At 37.8% G+C, this 18,908-nt stretch overlaps 1 protein-coding gene across 2 annotated transcripts in view; it reads right to left on the bottom strand.

Annotated features, from left to right (window-relative positions):
* apba1a (amyloid beta (A4) precursor protein-binding, family A, member 1a) overlaps window positions 1–18,908 on the bottom strand; it is a 50,801-nt gene that overhangs the window by 19,535 nt on the left and 12,358 nt on the right. For both annotated transcript variants that reach the window (XM_030143433.1, XM_030143435.1), the window contains exon 2: window positions 7,019–8,693. In XM_030143433.1, coding sequence (XP_029999293.1) covers window positions 7,019–8,599 — 1,581 coding nt within the window. In that variant the 5' untranslated portion in view covers window positions 8,600–8,693. The remainder of the gene's footprint in view (window positions 1–7,018; window positions 8,694–18,908) is intronic.

The following is an 18,908-nucleotide window of genomic DNA, read 5'->3' as shown; positions in this document are numbered from 1 at the left end:
CAGGTTTTTACAAGTTAGATTTAAGACTATTTAAGGCCTTTTTAAGACTACTTAGAACAGAATTGAACGCCCATTTCACAGCCTATTTCACGGCCATACTGGCAAAAATTCGTGACTCCATTTTATGTTATGTGTGTGTTTAAAAAGGAAAAATCCCAATAAACACATTTACAAGAACAAAAAAATTTTGACTCCTACTGTTTGTGTGTGTGTGTGCGTGTGTGTGTGTGTGGGTGTGTAGAATGTGAGGGTCTGCTTCATTAAAACTGCTTGATTGTGGAATTCCAAACTGTTTATGATTTATAGTTTATGGCACAGGTGTCAAACATATGGCCTGGGGGCCAAATCCGGCCCGCCAAAGGGTCCAGTCCAGCCCTTGGGTTGAATTTGTGAAATGCAAAAATTTCACTGAAGATATTAACAATCCTTTTAGTTCAGGTTCCACATTCAGACCAATTCAATCTCAAGTGGGCAGGATCAGTAAAATACTATCATAATAACACATAAATAATGACAACTCCAAATTTTTCTCTTTGTAAATGTAAATATTTTCACGTACTTACACTAAAACAAAGTATAATTTCACAAAAAATTTAAATAACCTGAGCAAACATGAACAACCTGAAATGTCTTAAGAGAAGTGAGTACAAATTTAACAAGATTCTACCTGTTACTAAATGTTTTGTGTATTTGCAGATCCACTGTGATCTATAAATTATAATGTACATGTGTAAATGATAAACTGAGGCAGAATATTGTTCAAATTACACTTATTTTTTCAATTTGTTCATGTTATTCACATCTTTTGAAAGGATAGTTTGTAAATGTAAACCTTTTCATAATGCAAATTTACTTTTTTCACTCTAAAACAGAGAGAAAAGTTTGGAGTTGACATCATTTATATATTATTGTTATTATTTTACTGGTTCGGCCCACTTCTAATCAAATATAGCTGAATGTGGCCCCTGAACTAAACTGAGTTTGACACCCCTGGTTTATAGCAACATAACTTAAAACCTACCATATCAAATGTAATACCTTTTAAAGACATTCATAAAGTATTAAGATAAGATAAGATAAGATAAGATAAGATAAGATAAGATAAGATAAGATAAGATAAGATAAGATAAGACTTCATTTATCCCACCATGGGGAAATTTCACAGTTAGCAGGAGCAAAAATACAACAGGGACCAGGGATGGATATAAGGAAATTAACTGGGACAAAGAAATGTAGAGTGAATCTGAAGCAAACTATTTAACAGCTGCAAATGACACACATTTACATTAAATGGTTTAGAGCAGGGCTGTCAAACTCACTTTAGTTCAGGGGTCACATTAAGCCCATTATGATCTAAAGTGGGCTGGACCAGTAAAATAATAAAAATTACATTATGGAAGTGTTTACGTCGACAAAGTTTCCTTAAAGACATGAATGACACGACCAAACTGAAATTAAAAAAAAAAAAATAAGTGCAATTTTAACGATATTATGCCTTAGTTTATTATTTACACATGCACATTACAACTTATAGATGACAGTGGATCTACAAAAACACAAAACATTTAATAACAGGCAGAATATTAGTAAAGTTAATCTTGCTTCTTTTAAGACATTTCAAGTTGTTCATATTTGTTCACATTATTCACATTTTGTGTGAAAGGATAGTTTGTAAATATAAATATTTTCATGCAATTTTCCTTTTTTTTGCACAAAAAAAGAGGAAAAAATTGTAGTTATCATTATTGATAGGTTAATATGATAATATTTAACTGCTCTGACCCACTTTAGATCACTTTAGATTAGCGTGTGACCCCTGAACTAAAATAATCGGAACATCCTTGATTGTTAATATCTTCAGTGTTATTTTTGCATTTCACAACTTCATCCAGCGGGTCGAACTGGACCTTTTAGCGGACCGGTTTTAGTCCGCGGGCTGTATGTTTGACACCTGTAGTTTACACCTGATTAAACTAATGTGGGTCATGTGACCAGAAGGTTGTCATTTCTTTCCTGGTTTTAAGATTTAGTTCAGGAGTTTATGCCAGTGTTGTCCAGTAGAGGGCAGCAATGACAACACTAAATACAAAGTACTAAGCATCATAAGTTGAAAGATGGTCTCATAGAATTCATTTAGCCTTTGGTGACAGAACACCGATGACAGATGTTTAACCCTTTCATGCATAGTGGTCACTACAGTGGACAGCTATTCTACAGCTGTTCTCTTGTATATTCATGGATTTTGTTGTTTTAGTTTCATATCAGCCGACATATTGGACACTTATGCATCATCCCATACACTACAATCGATAACATTACTGTAACTTTGCTGTTCTACATAAACTTGATCTAACATATTTGAGTGTACATCAATTCCTTGTTATTGTTATTAGACTGTAATTACCAACAAAAGTTTTTTTTTTTGCATGTTATCTCAATGAAGTGAGCAATGACTAGTATTAGAGTATGTTAAAATGTGAGAAAACATCAGATTGGCAGCATTAAAATGTTTTTATTTCATAGTTTTCAATGTAAATACATGTTTTTTTGCTTCAAGAATTAAACGCATGGTGTCCAGCTGAGTGGACATTTTTGCAACTCCACGAAAAATAGCTTAATAAAAAAAATGTATCACATTGTTTTTTTAATGCCTAAAGAGGAATAAAATCACTCAAGAAAAAAAATCTTGATTAAGGTTCTTGTAATTCATGCATGAAAGGGTTAAACAGTGAAGTTTTGGGATGTGTGATGACTTAAACTACTATTAACCGAGACAAACTGTGCAGTTATGAAGACCATGTGTTCTACTTTGTGTTGGACTGAACAGTGTTTAGCCTTTGTCCCGTGTCTCACATACTGAGACCACGTCCCACAGTTTGATCTTGAAGAGAATTCATAGATTCAAGCAGATACTAGTCAGGTTTACAGCTAAATATATCTCTAAAGCACTAAGGCAAAGCTTACGAAAATAAGCAAAAACAATGAGAAAAAAGGAATTTCTGTGCATTTCTATTCAGTTTTGTTGTGTGAATGTTAAAGGTTCATGTCTGTCATCTATAATCAGTCTGGCCATGGTATCAGGACTGAACAAACTTAAACATCTTGGCACAGTTTAGCTCTGTTTGTAACTGACATCAGGCTGGAATTAGTTACTTTGGTTCATTACTTAAAGCTGGGGTGTCAAAGATGCAGCCCGTGGGCCAAAAGCCAGCCACCAAAGGTTCCAATCCAGCCCAAGGGATGAATTTGCAAAGAGCAACAATTACACTGGAATATATTAGAGTCAAAAGTGTTAAACTCACTTTAGTTCAGCCTCCACATACAGACCAATGTGATCTCATGTAAAATAATAGCATAATAACCTATAAATAATGACAAGTACAAATTCTCTTCTTGGCTTAATATGGAAAAAAAAAAACATTACACTATGAAAATATGTCCATTAACAAACTATCCTTTAACAATAAAATGTGAATAACCTGAATAAATATGAACAACCTGAAATGTCTGAAGAAAAAAACAATATTATGCCTGTTACCAAATATTTGTGTAACCCTAACCCTAAATATTATATGAATGATAAACCGAGGCATAATATTGTGAAAATTATACTTATTTTTCTTAATACATTTCAGTTTGTTCATGACTGCTCATGTTAGTCACATTTTTAAAGGATATTTCATAGATGTAAACACAACATAATTTTACTTCTTGTGCTCTAAAAATTAGGGCTGTGTATTGGCAAGAATCTGGTGATACGATAGAAATCACAATACTAAGATCACGATATGATATGTCACGATAAATCATGATACTGTAAAAAAGGCCATTTTTTGTTTGTTTCTTTTTTATAATGATTATTTCCTGGAAGATTTGAATTACACCAGAAATCTGCACAAATACTAAACACATTTTTATTTGATCAGAACAGGATCTAATGTTATATCACAAAACGTTCCTGTGTTAAAACGTAAATTCTGTTTTACAGACATTACAGTTTAAGATCCTGTTCAAATGTTCATATTCTATTAGTTCAGAACTAACATTAGAACAGTATTTTTGTGCAATTTCAACAAAGGAACTAACATTATTTAATAAAAGAGTAATAAATAAAATATAAACAAAAACAAAACAACAAAAATCAACCTCCACAATATCTGCATTTGAATAAATACCTATAAATATCGATACAGCACTTTTTAATATCGATACAGTATTGTGAAATAGAATATCGTGATATATTGCAGAACCGGTATTTTCTTACACCCCTACTAAAAATAGAGAAATGTTTGTAGTTGACATTATTATATATTATAATGTTATTATTTTACTGATCCGGCCCACTTCAGATCATATTGGGCTGAATGTGGCCCCTGAACTAAAATGAGTTTGACACCCCTGACCTGTCATCAGCTGTACAAAATATCAACCAATTATGAAGTGTCTGCAGTTTTATCCCAAGTAATGAAATATATGATCATGAAGCAACGTAATCACACTACTCCTGTAACAGGTTTGGATTCACACATTGGGTTTGAACCTGAAAAAAAATTCAAAATACAAAAACACAACAGATCATTTTAAGGTACTTGATGAATCTTAAATAAAGTTCAGTTCAATAGCATCCAATTTCACATAATATATAAAAACACTAGCACTAGCAGTCTAGTTAGCAGGTTAGCAGAGAGAAGTAATGCTAGCATTAGCTAATGTAGCCAAGTTTCACTGGGTTTTGTATTATTTTGCATTGAACTTGAAATTTTTTAAACACGCTTACTCTAGAGACATCTGACAGAGGAAACAATGTTTTATTCAACTGAGCAGACATTGGAATATTACCTGTACAGCCAATACTGATAATGATCACATTTACGGCTTTGAAAATTTAAAGGCATTTGAGTTTTGGTCCTGAGTTAAAACTGAAGAATGAGGATTTGTGGTTATTTGTGGTTTTGAATTGTTCATAAAAAGACACAACAACATGAAAACAAGAGACACTTGAAGACAAAAATGATATTAAAGACGTTACAAGATGAAACATAAAAACATAATACAAAAATAACACAAAAGATACAACACAAAAACAATTAAATAGATAACACTTCATAATGTAATGAGGTAAGACGATGTAAATAACAATGTACAAACATACAGACACATGAAACATCTGTGTAATATGTATGATAGCTGCTGACATTCAATTAAAATCATACTGTGATATGATATAAAATGAAATGACAGTAATTATCACTGAATAACACAGTTCTTCTCCTGTATCACTCACAACAGTAACACCCTTATATATGGATTGAAGCCTTAATACACAGTAATTAAGCATGAATTTGAGAGTTGAAACCACAAATCAACTTGAATCAATTAAAAAAAAAATTTGATTACAATTTTTTTTTTTTTAATCGAAGCTTTGTTTCCTTACTTTCACTGCTGCTAAACATTGGTTCCACTGTTGTGTTTCACACAGACGCTTATTGTGATGCACATGATGCCAGAATCAACACACTGTATGTATATTAGTTCCAATCCAAATGTGCTGAAGGCTGCAGTGCACATATTGTTTGTAGATGTCATTAGACTTGTTTGTTGTTGTTGTTTATATGTATAGATATTTTATATATACTTTCATATTGTTGTTATTGTTGTTGTTATTTTTATATAGATATTTTTTATATATCCTTTTAATTTGATACTTTTTGTGGTTGTTGTTTTAGCTGGTTCTGGAATAAAGGACAAGTCAAGTCATAACCATTTGATAGAATCAAAGAAAATAACTGATAGATTAATCGATCACAATATAAATAATCAACAGCAGCAGTACAAATGAATCTAATGCATTTACTCCCTATATATTATCAGGGGTTTGTCTGGAAAAAATTAGTAAGAGGGAGCACAGGTAAGCGAGGGAGTGAAGCGACCAAGCGGGGGGGATGGTGCGGAAGGGGGGGTTTCCCTTTTGAAAAATTGAGGTAAAAATGGAACATTCTGAGGCTATCTGAGAGGGATATTGTAACTCTAGTGGCCCTCCTGCAATTTTTTAAAGCAACCAATCGAAGAGTAACTTATTCTTCTGTTAGAAGTGTAATAATGTTGTAAATGAAGACAAAAGTCACGTGACAGATACATTGTATTGGCCAAGCTTCTGTTTACAAATGATCAACTCTAGTGTTACTCCTCTTTTCTTTCACACTCTTTCTACTTGTGTATTTTTCTCTAATCTAAATCTAACATAACAGTTTGCACGCTATCCACAGCTCACCCTCTTCACTCTTTTAACAAGTCCAGATGACTGGAACATTCTTTGGCACTAAAACTTGAAAAAATTCTGGACAACAATCTGATCAACTCTTGTGTTACTTCTCTTCTCTTTCACACTCATATGTAGCCTTAGCCTAATTTCAAATCCCACAAGGGAAGCTATGTCACAAGAAAGGAAGGGAAACAAGATGGCGCTGTGGTCTGAAAAGACGCCAATTCGTGTTGTTTTGAACCGTCAGAGGGTCTACCTACTATGTTTACAATAGTTTTGGAATAATTATATCATTTTTGATGACCAGGCACATCGTCATGTGTTGTTACTGTGGTAGTTTTGCCGGGAAAAGATCGTTTTTGGAAAGATTGCATGTTGTGTAAGTACTGTGTTGCATGTAACTATAAGTGTACGGCGTAACTGTGAGCTTCGGGGTAAAAAAAAAAAAAAAAAAAAATCGGAATTTCGGTAAGGGGGCGCTAGCCGAAAGTATGAGGGCACAGCGCCCCTGTTCCCTGGTTAAGAAAAACCCTTGTATTATGAATGTTATAAGTAGTCTGAGACCGTTTGTACCAGGCTGTAAACATTTCTACTATAAACTTGGACATTTAAACATTGAAGTCTGTTTGGAGTGGCTCTATCATGGACATTAGAGGAGGTGTTTCTCCTAACCTGAGCCCACTCCTCTGTCTTTCTTTTACTGGTTGTATGATACCACAGCTTCAACAGGAACACTCAGGTCTTATTGATACTTACGTCTCCACCCAGTGAGGGCTGGAGGTCACCCTCGGCAGTGGGGCTCAGGTCCTGCCTCATCACCCAGATGGGCTCCTTGGGTTCATCAGGAGTGTAAGGAGATCTCACCGTCCTGGTCTTCACCTCCTCTATGGCCTCCTTAATGTCCTTGATGGCCAGTGAAATGGCGTCCCTCTTCTCCTGCATGCTCCTCACAGCCACCGTCTCCTCTGCAGGACTCTGTTTCCTGGCCGTCTTCTCTCTGTTGCCAGTTTTGTGGTTTTTGTTGGACTCCAGCGAGTAATCAGTGTGGGACTCAAACTGAGGATTTTCTTCTGCCTGTTGTGGCTCGTTTTCCTCATCTATGGTGTCATCGGCAGCATGATGAAGACTCTGGGAGCTGAAGCTTTCTTTGACCTCGGCCACGATGCTGTCGATGTCCTCGTCCTGGTCACAGCTGTCAGCCCGCGGGTACGGTGCGAACTCCGCCTCCTTCTCCGGGCTGTCGGACTCGCCATCTGATCGTTCATCATAGTGGCGTAAACGAGAGCCCACGGCCTCCTGCTGGTGGAAATCTCCACCCCTCGGACTCCTCTGACCCTCCAGCAGCCGAAAACCGGCCCTCCTCTGCTGCAGAGATTCTGTGTCCTCAGGCTGGTCTGCAGCAGATGTGGCAGGTGGGGGGGCATCACAGATCTCCTCGTAAACATGTTCAGAGAGCGAATAAATGTCATATGGCTCAGAGTAGGCTTCGTCTGCCAGTCCAGCGTCCAGACTGTCCAGGCTCTGGCCAGCGGAGGCAGAGGACCGTCCTCCAGAGTGGCTCAGGGGCTGAGTGTAGACGTAGTTTGAGTACCCAGGGCTTGACATTTCCACCGGTTCCTCTGGTCTCTGGTGGTTCTGGAGGTCAGGCAGGGGTTCGTATGGCAGGGGCGGGGGCTGAGAGGGGTAACCCGGATGGGGATGAAGATGCAGCTGCTCAGCCTCGGCGCTCTCGGTGTATCCCTCGGACTCAGGCCGAAGCTGGACGCCGTAATTCCCCACCTCATCCTCTGGCTCCGGGTGTCCCTCAGGCTCCAGAGACATCATGACGAGGCCGTCGTCGCCCTCGGCCCGGTCTGTATGGGTGTGGAAGCCGCTCTCGGTGCTGGCAGAGCGGGCCAGTGCCGAGTCGTCCCGCTCCCGTTCGTTGTCCAGGGTCATCTCCGCCTGCTGCTGCTTCTCCTGCTGTTGTGCTAAGTGTTGTGCTCTCTCCGCCTCCCTCTGCTGCCTCTGTCGGTGCCTCTGCTGCTGGGCTCTGATCCGGGCCTCGCTGTCACCCTGTCGGCGGTACCGGGTCACCGCAGGCCGAGGAATGGGGTGTTGTTGCTGCTGAGCGGTTGCGGGTTGGATGGAGGCTCCCTGTTGCAGCTCCAGGTCCTGCTCCTCCTGAGACCGGCGTTGAGGTGCTCCCTTGGCTCTGCTCCCCCCGGGGGCGTCACAGCGCCTGTAGCGCTTCTCTTGGTTGCTGTGGTTACGAGATCGGCTGTTGTGGCGATGGCGAGGAGGCACATCCCCCTCCTCCATCACCTCCTGGCCAAGCTCTGTCTCCTGGGGATTCATAACTTTGTGGTTCTTGGGTGAATTCTTAGGACTCCATGGTCCCAACTGGTCCCTCTGGTACACTCAGATGAAGGCAACGGCTGCAGATTAATGTCTGAAAATGAGAAAGACAACACGGAGTTTAGCTACATGGAGGGAATAAATAACAAAACAGCTGCAATACCTCAAAGAATGCACCACATACAAGACTAGTAACAGACAACGTCCACACAGTCCAGTCCAGGACTCAGGCCTGTTTGGTTTATTAATGAATCTGTGTAATGCTGTGATATATTCCTGGTGTCCATGGTTAGACTATAGACCAGTGTTTGTCAACCTTGGGGTTAGAACCCCACATGGGGTCGCCTGGAATTCAAATGGGGTCGCCTGAAATTTCTACACTGTAAAAAAATCCTGTTGTTTTTACGGAAAACCTTAAGAGATGCTCGACCTTAAGAGATGGTTATTTGATGTTTTAAATTCTTCTTTATACTCATGAGAAAAACCTAACAGCAGAACATTTAACAGAACATTCAAAGCTACTATGATAAAGAGTAAAGTAAGTATAACAACTAAACAATCCAACACATTGCAAGAGTTTATGCTGAGAAAGTAAAGAAAATAAACCCTAAAGAAAACAGATCAATGTATAATGTTATTAGCCTCATAGCATAACTCACACCCTATATGGACAAAAGTATCGGGACACGTTGAATTCAGGTGTTTCTTTTCTAACAGAGGTCTGGGATACAAAACAATACAGACAAACGTTATAATATAGTTTTATATTGTAATAAATATCATTGTATTTGTTAGTTTGGTTTAAATTGCTATCTTTGCTTCCAAATTGCCTCAGACATGGTTTTTACTTAATTTCTCTCAACACTGATTTTTTTTTATCTGTGACTATGATTTTAAATGTTCTACCTCTAAATTTCTAAAATATGTTTCATGCTCTGACTGTAAATAATAATTTTCTACCACAACTAACCATCTACTTCCTTCACATCTCACTGAGGAAGAAAAATCTCCCATTAAACTTTAAACAAATATACATGTCTATAAACTACATGGACAAAAATATTGGGATGCATCATTTCTACAGCTGTAAGATGTCCTATTCATGCTGATTTGAGATAAAAACATAAATATTGTAGGGCGGCCATGGCTCAGATGGTAGAGCGGGTCGTCCAATAACCGAAGGGTTGGCCGTTTGAATCCCGTTCTGTCCTGGTCATGTGCTGTTGTGTCCTTGGGCAAGACACTTCACCCTCCACCATCAGAGTGTGAATGTGACAGCGAATGAATAATGGATCCACTGTATGCGCTTTGAGTATGCGTTCATAGAAAAGCGCTACATAAATCTAATCCATTATTATATTTTTTTAAAGTTTAATGGGAGATTTTTCTTTAAAAGTGAGATGTGAAGAAAGTAGATGGTTAGTTGTAGTAGAAAATTATTATTTACAGTCAGAGCACAAAAAATATTCTAGAAATTTAGAGGTTCAAAAACAAAAAACAAAAATCGATTTGAGAAATCAACATCAATATTAATAATCAATTTGATATTTATCACAATATAAAACTATATTAACATGATATTTGTCATTACTGTTTTGGCGCCTAGACCCCTGTTAGAAAAGAAACACCTGAATTCAGTGTGTCCCAATACTTTTGTCCATTTGTGTATAAGTTAGGCAATTATACTGTGAGGCTAAAGATGTGTAATATGAGTATGATGATCATGGTTCAGCACGGTTTGGCCAAATCTGAGCATCATTCCTTTCATTTGTGTTTCCGTGCTCTGTTTTCCAGACCCTGCTGGCGTTCATCAGTGAAGGCCGTAGTTAAACGGTTAAACGGTTAAAGGCCGTTCACATCATTCCTCTCCCTCTCACCTCTATCGCTCTCTGACAGCAGGAGGTGGCGGGCCTGCCGGTTGTCATGGCAACCACTGGGTAATTGCGCCATGTGACCTCCCCAGGGAATGACGGTGTTCTTACACCTCCACCGTCCTGATCATTACCATCCTGAACTGGAGTAACTCTGGTGGAGATCTGAGGCCAGGGACACATTTAAGCAGCTCCAGTGTTGGACACAGATTCAACACTGTGATTTGAATTTGACTCAGTAAAACGCTGCATAGTGGTTATTGCACTGTAGTGTTTAATCGATTCACTTTTAACTAAACACACACCAAACACCTTGGAAAAGAATATCACTGAGAGACTTAATTTATAAATGAACTGAGGGGTGACTGACAAAAAAGGGACATATTTCACATCATCGTATGTTTATCATGTTAAGTCAAGATATTGTTTAGTTATTAGCTTAGTGAGTTATTGCTGGAAGTATTGCATATCACAAATTTGAAATGCATTTTCAGAAAATCACTGCCGTATCAAACTCTTCTACAGTTTGTCTGACATGTCTCTTTGTAGCTCTTTACATATGGTGGAAAAACTCTAAATCTTATAAATGTATTTTTCTCATTTCTAGTCAAAATATCTCATCACACTTAAAATAAGACATAATCACCTAAAGAGTAACTTTTCAGTGAGATATAGAAAATAGATCTTGAAAATGTTATTTCAAGAAATCCTACCAACATAATTTTCACTTGTTCCATTGGCAGGTTTTTTTTTTTGGTTTGCTTAAATTAAGCAAAAAAAAAATCTTGAATTAAGCCAAAAATTTGCCAATCTTGGTAAGATTTCTTGAAATAAGGTTTTCCAGATCTATTGTCTAAAAATAAGTTCTTATATCTCACTGAAAAGTTACTCTTTAGGTGATTATGTCTTATTTTAAGTGTGATGAGATATTTTGACAAGAAATGAGAAAAACATACTTGGTAAGATTTAGATTTTTGCAGTGTATGATGGCGTTTCTTTGTTCTGTGCATCTACTTCACTTGTGATCATCACTTGTATTAATTCAGTGTATACTATAGTTTCCACATTGGCCAAAGCGTGGAAATGCACATATTTTCTGTATCAGTTTTCCCTGCTCTATTTGCTTTTAAAAATATGTATAAAAATTTGTCACAATAACACAATAGTATCCAGTACTGAAGTAACATTACATCCAACTAAACATGATCTGCACCCTTTGCAGGTATAGACTGCTGATTCTAATGTAACACACACAAAATCTGTGTGATTATACATGGATTAAAAACATAATTATTAATATTATAGCCTTTTTCTGGAGTTAGAATCTTTTAAAATCACCCTGAATCTTGCCCAGCAGTCCTTTAGCCCAGTTAAAGGTTTTACACTTCAAATGGGACCCAGTTTCCTTGTAGCTTGACATGGAGCTGGAATCTTCAATAACCTTCATGAACAGAAGATGTGTGAAAGCCTTTAACAGTCATCCATGTGATGTGATAATGAATGGAGAGAGAAACTGTGAATCCATGCTGGGGGAACCATCGGCCCCATCTATGTCGGTCTGATTCATGACACTGGGACTCGACTCTACTCTGAATATATGCACTAATATTTCAACTCACAAACCAAAGGAATTCTCACATGAGGATGATCATAAATATTTCACATAGTATTCAAATCTAGACCTTAGCCTGCACTGTTTTGTGTTCATGCCATATAACACCCCATGCCATAAAAGTCAATCTGACAGCAAGACTAAATAATGGAATCACTGTAAATATGATATACAACGTGATACAAAATATATGATATACAACCAACCAACCAACCCAGCAACCCATCCACCAACCAACTAACCAACCAACCAACCAACCAACCCAGCAACCCACCCATCAATCAACCAACCAACCCAGCAACCAACCAAACAACCAACCAACCCAGCAACCAACCAAACAACCAACCAACCCAGCAACCCACCCACCAGCCAACAACCAACCAACCAACCAACCAACCAACCAACCTAGCAACCCACCCACCAACCAACCAACCAACCAACCAACCAACCAACCAACCCAGCAACCCACCCAGTAACCAACCCAGCCAGCAACCAATCAACCCAGCAACCAACCCCGCAACCAACCAACCAACCAACCCACCAAAACATTAACCAACCAACCAACCAACCCAGCAACCAACCAACCAACCAACCAACCAATCAGTCCAGTAGAAATCAAAGCCATATGCTGTGAACCAAAAACAAAAGGTCCATGGAGACTGTTAGCATAAATGACCAGAACCCAGGGCCTGTCATGGTCTGGGTCTGGGTGAACACTGACTCTGGAGTAACATGTGACACCTTCAGTGACAGCATATCCCTGAAAACCTACGAATATTTCAACAAGACAATGTAAGACCACATTGGGCAGACATCACTAATAGGCCTCTTTGATTAGTTTTGGTTCTTGGTTCTGTTCAGGATTCTCTGAACCTCCAGTGACCCAGACCATGTCTCCACAGGTTTAGAGTAGAACTATTCTAATCAATGATGTGTCATTAACAGAGGCCAGAGGACAATGAACAACTGATCATAATAGGGTGACACATTATGACATATTACCCGGTAGGGCTGTGCAATTAATCGAAATTCAATTACGATTTCGATTATTACACGCAACGATTACAAAAATTATGTAATCGAGAAAAAACGATTATTAATTTTGAGTTGTTTTAATTCACGCGCACGCAAGCTACCATGAGCTGCTCTGCCCCGCCCCCCTCTAAGCTACAGCTGCCTGCTAGCCGGCAGGTCCACCCCAAGAGGAAAGTTGTACCTAGCGGTCTGGACAAATGGCAGGAGAATCACAGCAGAAGTGCTTGGTAAACAAAAAAGGCAAGTCCAATTCAATTGTATGGAATCACTTTGGGTTTGATGAAGAAGACAAAGAGCAAAAACACATCACGTGCAAAAAGTGTTTCGTAGTTGTGTCCGCACCGACCGGTAACACAACAAACCTTTTTAACCATCTAAAGTTTAACCACCGCCACCTTTATCATAATCTTATGAAAAACTAAAACACATAAAAACAACTTCATCCGCAATGCAGTCTTCAGTCTCCGAATCTCTTTATGCTGTAACTCCCGTATTAACCTAACCCTAACCCGTATAACCCTAACGTACGTATTCTAGATGGCTGATGTATACAGAAGGCCTGAACTGAAACCTCACGGCATGCCACTGAATTTATTATGTTTCATACTACATTGAACATACTTGAATTTATAATTTCCACTTTACGTGAGTTTTTTTTTTTTTTATTGCTACAGTTCTATGGCAAGTCTATAGCAGTTTAATTACAGTGGACTATTTATTTACAAAAGGAAACATACTTGAATTTACAGTACACTTATTTGCATTCAAAGATTTTTTTGTTTCATACAAAAGTGAACATACTTTGTTTTAGTGGTTAAAAGCTTCATTTATGTTTAAAGAGTATATTTTACATTGCTTTGCAAGAAAAAAATAAACAACTTTAAGGTTAAAAAATAATCGTTTTTAATAATCGTGATTTCAATTATTGCTAAAATAATCGTGATTATTTTTTTTTCCTATAATCGAGCAGCCCTATTACCCGGTCCAGAAACACTTTGTGAAAGTATTCACAAAATGTTTTATTATGTTTATCTTTATTTATCATTTGCTCTTGTATGATCATAAGCCTAGTCTGTTCAGTCATTCTTGTGGCTTTTCCTTCCACTCAGTAGATAATTACATCACCACCAGTCTCTGGGTTTCGTCAACAGTTACTTACAGTACTTCATTTATTCTGCCAGTTTCTATTCTTCTGTTGTTGTGGGTTCAAGGACAAAGAGTTTATTATTTACAGCTTAAGACTTTGTTTGCAAACCAGAATGGCACAGTTTCCATTTTGCTGGAAAGTCACATACTGTCTTCAATATCACTTTTAATTTAACATCCTGTTTTTGATTCGCATTTGCATATGTTGAAGCCAGTAGTCGCTTTTCCATTGACCCTCAAATTGCACAAATATAACTTGCGCAGAAAAATTTACCCAATAGAAAAATGACAATTTTGACAATAGTCTCATTTTTCGATTAAAAGTTTTTGCGCTGGCAAGAGGTAGTTTTTCGGGCATAGCGTAAATGGTATATCATGCAAAACTGCAATGGCAAGACCTTTTTTCACAGCTAGAGTCAGGTGAATTAAAAAACCAGATGTTGACGAACGTTACACTAAGCGAAGAAGAAGAAGAAACATCTCGCGGTATGTATGGACACACCAGGAAACCCAATCATTTTTTAATTTAGTATGAGATAGAGGGGTAACTAGGGATGCAACGATACCACTTTTCTCCAGACTGAGTATGAGTACGAGTACTTACATTTGAGTACTTGCCGATACTGAGTACCAATACGAGTACTTAATAATCCCATTCCAGTTCTTAGTTCCTTTTGTAAATGTGCTTTATTGTCGTTGTCGTTAGTCTGACTGAAAAAAAAGTGCTGCTACTGACATTTAATGTGTTGGAATGAGCGTTTCTCAATTAATTAATTTTGAAAAATCTCCACACTCTTTACACTCCCCACACATTATTCCTCCTCCTCATACCTGCTGCACTGAACTGTGAATGTCACACGGCCGTAAGTGGTATTGGTGCATTTGTATCAGATTACATTTACAAGTAAGAATACGAGTACAAACACCGAGTATCGGAGCCGATGTCCGATACTCGTATCAGAATCGGTGCATCCCTAGGGGTAATATATAATACAATAATAATAATAATGAACATATCTGTAAATCAACACCATATGTACGTTCGTTGCCATGTTTATGAATGACTTCTAATGTCATCTCGCAATAATAAATAAACAAATCATTGCATTTGTGATTTAATGGAAAAACCGACATTACGCACTTCTGTTTTTTTGACATTTAGTAAATATCAGTAAAGTTTTGTGCAGATGTCCAATGGAAAACCGACTATTGTGAGACCAGATATAGTAACACCAATACTGAATGATGTCACAGGAAAAGGATCGACTGGCCTCTACTCCAAAACATTAGTAGAAATGGTGTCAGAGACCGATTAGTGTGTCACAGATCTACTCTGACACACACTACTGGAGCTGAAGCACAACAGCAGACCAACACTGTCATATATAAAAATACATATATAAATCAGACTAATAGAAGTGTCCTTTCTTCTACAGTACCTGACAGCTTTTGGAAGGGTATTACATTTATAGCCCCTGGATGCAGAAATTAAATTTTCCAAATGGATTCAGTCTGTCACCAATTCCTAACATATTCGGCTTACTACATTTCCACAGAGGAGGCCTGAAGACGTGTCGGCCTCTCCAGGGAAATCCACTCAGAGAACACACACTGGCAGGAGCTTCCTGTACAAACACAGATGCTATTTGCCTGTGGCAAAGAGCTCACTTTCCACATCTGCCAAGATGTCCATTTGCTTCATCCTCCTTCTGTCTGAGTGGGCAGCGACTGTCCACTCACAAAGATACTGTCCACTCACAAACACACAAATGGCCAGAGACAAACAGCTGAGAGCCACTACAAAGCACAGCACAGATACCATCTAAGAAAATCAAACACCGCTTTTCTACTCATCCACTGCTCTCATCCTGTTGATGATTCCTGACGTCACTGATTTAGGGTTGGAATCAAATTTTCAGAAAATCTGCAACAGAAAATTCAATAGGTTGATAGGGTTAGGGGGTTAGGGTTAGGGTTATGCACGCACATTTCCATCCTGTTTATAGCTGGTGAGCTGGTTTTGAAAACCTGAGCTGTTGACAGAGGAGGGTTTACAGATGCACAACCTGAAGGAGACTTAAGCACCCTGACCCACACAGAACTGGACTGATCTGTGTGGGCCTTCAGAGCAGTGCTTACCAGACTTCCCAAAAAGATTATCATTATGTGTAAATATAATAACACTACAACGCAGCTATGCAAACTACTTACACAAAATAAAGTGCAATTACTGTAATATAATGTGCAACGTGCAGTAATCTGTTTACATTCAGTCACTTCCCCTCCTCTTCCATGTTGATTTAGTTATTATTATTATCAGCACTTTGCTAGGTTTTCTATTTCTATTTTAAATGTGTGTCCTCTGTTTTCTGTTTTCTATGTTTTTCTATTTTAAATTATTATTATCTTTATTATTCTTTATTTTATTTGTTTATATAGGCCTACTTTATTCTTTATTATTATCTTTATTATCATTATTATTATCTGGACTTTGCTCTGTTTTCTACTTCTATTTCAAATGTGTGTGTTTTTAAATATTCATTTCATTTCACTATTCATCCTGTGGATCATTATTTCGTTCATCATACCAATGTTGAATGACAATAAAGAATCTTGAATTAACTGTCACTCATTCAAAGAGATTATACCAGGACTAAGAGGACATAGCACATTACACCAGTTCTAAAATCTCTACAGTGGCTTCAAGATCATTACAGATTAGATTTTAACGTGCTGCTATTGGTGTAAAAATGACTGAATGATTTAGCCTCAAAATTCATTAGTGATGTTTAAGGAATACTGGATCTATGGACTCAGGTCCACTTATCTGTTACGATTTTATGTATCCTGTGTTCTTTTCTACTTTTTAAATTTTTTTTTTACCTCTGCCAAGGAGGTTATGTTTTTGTCGGCATTGTTTTGTCTGTCTGTCTGTCCGTGTGCAAGATAACTCAAAAAGTTATGGACGGATTTGGATGAAAAGTTCAGGAAATGTTGATACTGGCACAAGGAACAAATGATTAAATTTTGGTGGTGATTGGGGGGGTGTACTGATCTGCCTTGGCGGAGGTCTGTGCTCTACGAGTGCTTTTCTAGTTTTAATAATTTGATGTTTTAAATTTTTTTTTAGCACTTTGCTTTTATTTCCCTCTGGCTGTTCCTTTTGTTTATATAAAGTATATTTGTATAAAATATGCTCAGAGATGCTTGTTCCAGTTGGTTACTGTTGGTGGATACACTACCCAATAAAGTTTAAATCTTTTTTTTTTTTTTTTAGGCTTTCATGTCACTCAAATTCTAATGTCAATAAGCCTCGAGACAATCAGACAAAGTAGACAAAAGACTGTTTCTACCTTCACGTTACCATAGCAATGCCTGCACACATGCACTAGTAGTAGCAGCAAATGTTGGAAGGCTACAATGTGTGATGTGGGATGTGATGAAACATATTCCTGAGTTATTTTACTCCAAGTGCTGCATCCAAAGGTATGGACACAAGAAGATCCAGAAAAGGCACAAAGAAACTAAAAATTAAAAGTTTGCAGTGAAAGGTGCATGAAATTGAAGAGAACAAAACTTTACAATCTGCATAGTGACGGCATCAGCAGCCCAACAGACTCTCACAGCTTTTACTGTGATGAGTGCGAACATCTGCTGGAAAATAAGAAATCTGAGATGTGACAAACTCAACAGTATATCTCACCACTGAAGAGGAGATGCTTCTCATTCATTTTGTACTCTCTGTTCATTTCACCACAAACACACAAGTCTGTCTACCTCATGTATTTACAACAGAGACAGTCGAGAAAAATCTGATCACAATAAAAAATTACACCTGTCACGAATAGCAGCCGACATTCATCACAATATAAACCAATCAACCATAACATTATGACACTGACAGAAGTGCTAATAATGCTGATTCTTTCATTAAAATGGTATCTGTCACTGGGTTGGATATATTAGGCAGCAAGTGCACAGTTTTATTTCACTTCTGCAATATTCACAACTCCAATTTTATGGATGTTGTCTACGTTAAGCTTTTTCCTCTCCATAGGTGCACATTATAGAGAAAAAGCTTAACGTAGCTTAATGTCCGAAAACAGCAGACGATCATCACCAAATTATGTATGTGTACATAAATAGTAAGGAACTGAAAACCCTTGGTCTATTGTCCATTTAAAGCAGTCATAGACTTTTGGTTCTGTAGAAGCCTTTATTTTACTATTAACTGAGTTTTACCACTGACTTGAAATAATAATAAAAGAATTTGAAGAATGGGAATTATTGTTGTTTGTTATTGGTATTGATTGTTAAAAAAAAAAAAAAAAAAAAAAAATTCTTGTGCATCCCTTGTCAGAGCATCTCCAATTGCAGGTGTTGTCTGATGTTCCTGGTCTGCAGTGGTTAGGACCGACCAAAAATGGACTAAGAAAGAACAAAACAATCCCAGGACCACTGAGTAACTGTGGAACGCACAGGATAAACAAGTCCAATCCCTCCCATTTCACAACTTCCAAGACGTTCCAGCAGAAGTAACATCCAGACAACACAATACACATAACTCTTGGGGGCGAGGCTGTGTGCTGAAAAATGCTGATTGGTGGAACACATTTACAGTGTTCTGCATAGGGATGTAAGAAAA

The sequence above is a fragment of the Sphaeramia orbicularis genome, chromosome 9 (genome assembly GCF_902148855.1).
Source record: "Sphaeramia orbicularis chromosome 9, fSphaOr1.1, whole genome shotgun sequence".
NCBI lineage: Eukaryota > Metazoa > Chordata > Actinopteri > Kurtiformes > Apogonidae > Sphaeramia > Sphaeramia orbicularis.
Note: the sequence above shows the minus strand (reverse complement) of the source record. Positions and strands in the feature narration are given on the sequence as shown.